This window comes from Podarcis tiliguerta (genome assembly GCF_965153285.1).
Source record: "Podarcis tiliguerta genome assembly, chromosome: 1".
Classification (NCBI taxonomy): Eukaryota; Metazoa; Chordata; class Lepidosauria; order Squamata; family Lacertidae; genus Podarcis; species Podarcis tiliguerta.
In genome coordinates this window covers 133,446,761-133,454,390 of record NC_139534.1, presented here as the reverse complement: position 1 = coordinate 133,454,390, position 7,630 = coordinate 133,446,761, and the positions used below count along the sequence as shown (strand labels likewise).

The 7,630-nt window shown below is 47.7% G+C and overlaps 1 protein-coding gene across 2 annotated transcripts; it reads right to left on the bottom strand.

Annotated features, from left to right (window-relative positions):
- Window positions 1-2,165: 2,165 nt before the first annotated feature.
- On the bottom strand, window positions 2,166-6,621 carry LOC310674602 (uncharacterized protein). 2 transcript variants are annotated; one of them, XM_083434011.1, is made up of 3 exons: window positions 5,675-6,618; window positions 5,573-5,641; window positions 2,166-5,539 (listed from the first exon to the last, which is right to left on the bottom strand). In XM_083434011.1, exons 1-3 carry the CDS (start codon window positions 6,390-6,392, stop codon window positions 2,463-2,465), a joined length of 3,864 nt encoding a protein of 1,287 aa, XP_083290137.1. In that variant the 5' UTR covers window positions 6,393-6,618; the 3' UTR covers window positions 2,166-2,462. The 2 variants fall into 2 exon arrangements, with proteins under 2 accessions (XP_083290137.1, XP_083290136.1); XM_083434010.1 differs by having other exon boundaries at window positions 5,573-6,621.
- Between the last annotated feature and the right edge of the window lie 1,009 nt (window positions 6,622-7,630).

The following is a 7,630-nucleotide window of genomic DNA, read 5'->3' as shown; positions in this document are numbered from 1 at the left end:
ACTAATCTATTTTTCTCTAACCAAAAGCCCCATTTTCTCTTTTTCTCTTCGTTCCTGAGTTAAGACCTCAAGAATTTACGGGGCCACAATCAAGTTCCAGATTCATTAGTCAACTGAAAAAATAAAAAATCACATGTTTAACCAGGGCTTATTTTCTCAGTCGTTATATAACTTCAGCAGCTGCATTTATCCTGCTTATGAAGTTCCTTTCTCAGTCTCTGCCACAAACTCCTTAGCGCCTTTTCCCGAATTAGTCACTGTCCGTTTGCAAAACATTTGACAGTCCAACCACCTTGTTCCATTTATATTTAATGCTTTGCTCCTCATAATATCCATTAAGAATTTATCATCTTTCTCCTGTTCAAAGTCAGCAAAAGAAGGTCGGCTGATGCCAAGGGCAGAATCCAAGGTAGCGTTGAGTGGACATTCTGTCAGTGGAAGGATTTCTAGTTGCACAGTGGAATGGTCTCCTCTGTGCCTCCCACATAATAATAATAATAATAATCCCCTTGGAGCAGATTTGGGGAAGGTGGGGAGTGGGAGCAGAGGGGCTAAAGTCCCAGTACATCAGCAGAAATCCTTGCGCCGACAGGATGAGATAACTGAATACTATCCTAAAATTTCCAAACAATTTACTGTTAATCGGTTCCCTCATCCAAAAATTTCACTCATTATTTGGTCCCCAGTAGACACGTTCTAAAACCGAACTAAAAGCACCAAAACGAAGCTATTTCTTTTCTTGTGCATACTGTATCTATTTCACAGAATAATAAACTTATAGGGCTGGAAGGGACCCAAAGGGCGGAGTGCCCGGCCTCAGTTCCAGATTTGTCATTGTCACCTGTGGTCATCAAACATGGATTGCTGCACAAAGCCAACCGTTTTTATTGTTGGTGTTTTTGGTGGTTCTCAAAAGAGAGAATCCCTTGGTTATTGAGATGTATGGCATAGGGTGGGCCAAAGTTTATTTCGGATGCAGTATTGTAACACACCCTCCAACATTTCTCTGATGAAAATAGGGACACCCTGTTCTATAGTAGGAGGAGGAGTAAATTTATTGTTTATACCCTGCCCACATAACTGGGTTGCCCCGATGAAAATAGGGATACCATAAGGAAAAGCGGGACATTTGGGGATCAAATCAGAAACCGGGATGGCTTCTGTAAATCTGGGACTGTCCTTGGAAAACAGGAACACTTGGAGGGCCTATTGTAATAATAATAATAATAATAATAATAATAATAATAATAATAATAATAATAATAATAATTTATACCCCGCCCTCCCTGGCCAGAGCCGGGCTCAGGGTGACTAACACCAATAAAATCACAGTAAAAACACAATGGGGGGGGCACCAATTTAAAATACAGGTTAAAATGCAATTTAAAATGCAGCCTCATTTTAATAGTAGCCCATAGATCAAAACCCTAAGGGGCGGGAAACATAAGGGTGAGACTGAGTCCAAACCAAAGGCCAGGCGGAACAGCTCTGTCTTGCAGGCCCTGAGGAAAGATATCAAGTCCCGCAGGGCCCTAGTCTCTTGCAACAGAGTGTTCCACCAAGTTGGGGCCAGTACTGAAAAGTCCCTGGCCCTAGTTGAGACCAATCTAACCACCTTGCGACCTGGGACCTCCAAAGTGGTGTTATTTGTGGACCTCTCTGCGGGGCATACCAGGAGAGGCAGTCCCGTAGGTACGAGGGTCCTAGGCCACACAGGGCTTTAAAGGTTAAAACCAGCACCTTAAACCTGACCCTGTACTCCACCGGGAGCCAGTGCAGCTTGAAAAGCACTGGGTGAATATGCTCCCATGGCAGAGACCCCGTGAGGAGCCTCGCTGCGGCATTCTGCACCCGCTGGAATTTCTGGGTCAGCTTCAAGGGCAGCCCCACATAGAGCGAGTTACAATTATCAAGAACCTCGATTGCTTATTACTGAATTTCTTGTTTTTGAAATTTTCACCGGGAAACCTTGCAAGATTTCAACCAGCCGCCCTTCAACCCCATAAGGTCAAAACTGCATGAGTTAAATGTGCCCATGATGTGGTTGTGCTGCATTTCTTCCTCAGCTGAAACCCCCGGCCTCTTAAGAGCTTCCTGGGTATGTTGAAAAATTAACCGAAAGGACAAGAATTTTGCATACGTTGAAAGACAAAGGAAGGCACATGTTTCCCATTTTTGTTTTTTATTCTACTTCTTTCTGCCTAAGGCTTTGCTTTTCTGACGAAAGAGGCCCACCATGCTCCCAGGAACTTCGCTTCCCCTTGCTAGCCACTGTGCCTTCTGTTCGGAAAACAGGACATGGTGACTCCTAGGGATATCTCTTGGGGATACAGGTGGCTCTGCCACTCAGGTCTCTACAATTCCAGGAACAGCTCATGACTCACAGGGTAAGCTGGGCCTTAGCCATCGACTAACTGTCTGCTCATATAAGGACCGTCTTCTCTTTCCCGCTGTTGCACCTGCTATTCCCCGGGGTTCTCAGGTTCACTCGGCTCAGGATTTTCAACCTGGTCTTCTTCAGGTACTTCTTCAGGTACTTGGTCACTGTCCTGGGGTTCTTCCACTGCTTCTCCGGTGTTATGAAATGAAGACTCTTCAGTCTGCAGTTGCTGAGATACCAGCGACCTGCCTGTTCTTTTGTTGACAAAGGATCCTTTCGCTAGAGAAATGGAACTGTAAGTCCGCTGAGATACCTTGTCCTCTCCATCCGCGGCGGCTGCTGCTATGCTCTCCAGGGCTGCTTCACTCAAGCGATGGCTTAGCTCTCCCTCAGCATCCTCCGCTTCCTGGAGCCCCTCTTCCTTCTGGTCATCAGAAGCTGGCTGGTTGACAGGACTGGGTTCTTGCTCCAAAGGAATCTGGCTGCCACGGCGGGATCCTTGGCTGTGCCTCGACTGCTGACTAGCACGGCGGGATTCCTGGCTTAAAGGTGGCGGCTGGTCCTCTTCAGGCTTTGCTTCAGCTGTAGCACTGTCCTGATGCACTTCCAAGGCCTTGGCCACCACTCCCTCGCCGCCAGCGCCAAGTCCAGATGGCTTTGAAGCAATTGCGGCCTCTTCCAGTGCTATTTGATTCAGGGCTGAAAGTGAAGTGACTGTTGTCTGCTGACCGTGGCTTACCAAAAACTTGCCTGTCTTCCTGTTCAGCCAAATTCCGTCTGGGAGAGAAACTATGCTGTACGTCTGCAGAGCTACATCCTCCCCTTCGGTAAATGACACAATGCTCCCTAGCGTTCCTTGGCTTTCGGAGGGACCTGGTTGTTCAGTTATTTCACCCACAGATAGGTGGGTATGTAGTGGAGATTCATACTGTGCAAATAGCTGGCTCTCTTTGCGGGACCCTGGCATCTCCACCTGTTGGCTGTCTTTCCGGGACCCTGGCATCTCCACCTGTTGGCTCTCTTTGCGGGACCCTGGCACATCCACCTGTTGGCTCTCTTTGCGGGACCCTGGCATCTCCACCTGTTGGCTCTCTTTGCGGGACCCTGGCATCTCCACCTGTTGGCTCTCTTTCCGGGACCCTGGCATCTCCACTTGTTGGCTGCCTTTCCGAGACCCTGGCATCTCCACCTGTTGGCTGTCCTTGCGGGACCCTGGCATCTCCACCTGTTGGCTCTCTTTCCGGGACCCTGGCATCTCCTCATCTTGGTTATCTTTTGGGAACCCTGGCATCTCCTCATCTTGGTTATCTTTTGGGAACCCTGGCATCTCCTCATCTTGGTTATCTTTTGGGAACCCTGGCATTTCCTCATCTTGGTTATCTTTTGGGAACCCTGGCATTTCCTCATCTTGGTTATCTCTTGGGAACCCTGGCATCTCCTCATCTTGGTTATCTTTTGGGGACCCTGGCATCTCCTCATCTTGGTTATCTTTTGGGGACCCTGGCATCTCCTCCTGTTGGCTCTCTTTTGGGAACCCTGGCATCTCCTCCTCATCTTGGTTATCTTTTGGGGACCCTGGCATCTCCTGCTGTTGGCTCTCTTTCCTGGACACTGGCCCTTCTGCCTGTTGGCTCTCTCTCCGGGACCCTGGACCATCTGCCTGTTGGCTCTCTCTCCGGGACCCGGGACCCTCTGCCTGTTGCCCACCTGTTTGCAACTCTGTATCTTGGGGCTCTTGGGCCTCTGGTTGGGGAGGCTGCTGTACTTCTGCTTCTGCGTCTTCACCGCCAGCAGGGGCTGGTTCTTGTTTTTCTTCCTCCTCTACCTTAACTTCCCCCTGGATTTCATCACTCTCTGGGGGCTGATCCTCTTTAGCCTTTGGTTGATCACCTACTGGAAGAGGAGCCTCACCATATCGAGGGCCATATATTTTTGTTAGGTAGTCTATGAACAAACTCTCGCTGGTCTGTTGACTTGCAGATCTGACTTCTACACCAGTTTTTCTGTCCAGGTAGAATGTTTCCTCTTCAGGAAGTTTCTGATGGTCCTCTGGCTGCACTTGCTCCTTTTCAAGTTGTGCTGGCTTGTTCTCATCTGGCTGTTGTGGCTGTTGGCTGCCTCTCCGAGATTCCTGTCCAGTTAGCTGTTGGCTTTCATGTTGAGATCCTTGAGCATCTGGTTGCTGGCTTTCAGCCGTCAATTCCTGCCCTTCTGGTTGTTGACTCTCCTGCTGTGACTTCTTGCCTTCTACCTGTTGACTACCACGTCTTGATCCCTGTCCTTCTGCTTGTTGATTACTATGCCAGGATTCATGCTGGTTTTTGAGAGAGGTTCTACTGCTGGGTAAAGTGTCAGGAGGAAAGTCTGTCTGTTCATTTTTATGCATCAGTTCTTTATGTCTAAAAACGCTTATTTTGCTATCGGTCTGCAGTGTTTTGTCTACAGACATTTTAGTAGAAGCTTTTCTCTTTCCTTCCACCTGTGATTCCTTTCCTTCCACCTTTTGATCACCTTGCTGGGATTCCTGAACTTCATGGCTGCTGAGGCGAGCCTCTGCCACTTCTACTGGTTTAGCTTCCGAATCTTTGGGAGCAACAATCACTTCTTCGGCAGTTTTCACTTTTTCTCCAGCATCACTATCGGCCTCTGATTGGCGAGAAAGACGAAGAACTTCTGCCAGAGGCTTTCGCTCCCAGATTTTACTTGTCTGCTGACCTGTGCATTTCAGTAACTTCCCTGTTTTTTTGCTGATCCAAGACCCATCCTCTGTCGGTTGTTGCTGCTTTGACTCTTGGCTGCTGACAGGTGGTTTTCCTGCTACTTTCTCTACACTTTTCGGGTAACCAAGAGGTTGCAGAATTTCAGAGAGTGGCTTGTGCTCCCAAATTCTACTGGTCTGCTGGCTTTCACATTTCATAACTTTCCCTGTCCTTTGGCTAATCCATGTCATGTCCTCCTTGGTTTCAACTTCATTTATAGGTTGTGTTGTGGAAGGTCTATGGCTTTGTAGGACCTGGTGGCTAATGGATTGATGACTGCCTCGGCGGGATTCATGTCCTGGAAGTTGTTGGCTATGCCGGGATTCCTGGCCTGTGAGCTGTTGACTTCCACGGTGGGATTCATGTCCTGTGAGCTTCTGGCTATGCCGGGATTCCTGGCCTGTGAGCTTCTGGCTATGCCGGGATTCCTGGCCTGTGAGCTGTTGACTTCCATGGTGGGATTCATGTCCTGGGAGCTTCTGGCTATGCCGGGATTCCTGGCCTGTGAGCTTCTGGCTATGCCGGGATTCCTGGCCTGTGAGCTGTTGACTTCCACGGTGGGATTCATGTCCTGGAAGCTTCTGGCTATGCCGGGATTCCTGGCCTGTCAGCTGTTGACTTCCGCGGTGGGATTCATGTCCTGGGAGCTTCTGGCTATGTCGGGATTCCTGGGCTCCAGCTGGTTGACTACCTCGGCGAGATTCGTGTCCTGGTTGCTGCTGGCTGTGCCTGGATTCCTGGCCTATTAAAGGCTGACTCTGACTGCCTCGGCGGGATTCATGGCCCGGGAGGTGCTGGCTATGCTGGCTGCCACGACGGGAGTCATGACCAAGTTCCTTTTTGAGAGATGACATGCTAGCACTTACACTGCCAGGAGGCAAGTCAGGCTGCTGGTTTTCCTCTATCAGTTCCTTATGCTGAATAATGCTGATTTTGCTTTCAGGTCGCTCTACCTCACCTTTATCAGAACTTGTTGTCTTTGGGACATCTTGGTCCATTGCTAGGCCATTATCTCCACTTTCCTGGTGTGGTGTCAACTCTTCGATTTCATCATTATGTTTCTCCTCCTCACTATCTTTGATTTCATCACTTTGTTTCTTTTCCTCATTGATTTCATGTGCATCTTCTTCATTAATTTCAACAATTTCCTCCTTGATTTCCTCCTTGTTTCCATCATTATCTCCTTGTTCTTCAGTATCTAGCCCACCTTCATTTGCGTCACTGCTCTCAAGAGTTTCCTCAGGCTCATCCATTCTTTTTCCATCTGCATATGGCTATGCTAAGTTGTTCAGTCTCCAGAGCAGGACCTTCTGGAGTTTCCCAAGGTGTCTGTTAACTACTCCAGTAGGATGCTCTTTTCCTTCCTACTTCTGTTCTTTATTCAGGGCTGCTCTTTACAAAAACTATCCTGAGGCCCAGATGGATTCATGGCTCTTATATTTAAAAGCCCTGCGACTTAGTGCTTCATTCTGAGTGTGGCCGCCTTCCTCCAATGTGTTCCTTCCTTTCCGTTGCTAATAACTACCATGTTGTTCTAGAAGCTTCAGAACTTGGTTTCCATATATCTATGACATCAGTTATTATTCTGCTCCATCTGTCCTTTTATTTAACAACAAGCAGGACCTGAAGAGGGCTTCAGATAGGACCATACACCCGGAAAGTTTGTAATGGCATTGGAGCCATCATCCTGAGGTGACAACAAGTGCAATTTAATGAGAAAGCTCTCGTATTTTAATCCAGAAGACCTAAGCTTCTAGATCCTTAGATCATGGTCAGTTTTCTCATTTGTAAAAATGGGAATAGTAGTTTATCATTGTTGTTTGAACTGTTTTTATATGTGATTTTTAAAATTACTAAATCACTTGGAGTTGTTCTATATCATTACCTCATTTCATGATTAATACACATGCGCAATAAGCACTAGCAATTTCTGCTGATTCCCACCATATTCTGTTACATTGTGGTAGTATGCATGTTGGGAACCTGTGCTACGTACAGTAGAACCTCTGCTTACGACTGCCTCTGCTTGGGCCTGATCCAAGTTGCGACCGCGGCAAACCAGGAAGTAAATACAAGGTTTGCCCTGACTCATGCACACATAGAAGCGGCTTCTGCCATTTGCGTATGTGCAGAAATGGCTGTCATTGTCTGCACATGCGCAGAAGCGCACTGCTGCCGAATGTGCCTTCACACAACGGCGCTTCTACCAGCAGCCCGGATCGATTTACGGACGGACATCTGGAACTGTTTATGTCTGTAAGTAGAGGTTCCACTTTATAGCCATTTGCACCATGTAGCAACTTATGCTCTAGCTTTGAGCTGAATCTTTGTGGTTCACATATTAGCTGTATTTCAGCCCAAATGCGGGGGGGGGGGGGGGCTGCAACTTGCAAAATCATCAGTTTCATAAAGCAACAGGTTACCATAACTTCTCTTTTAGAAGCGCACTCAAGGATTTCCAGGGGTACACATTATCATATTTATTGTGGCC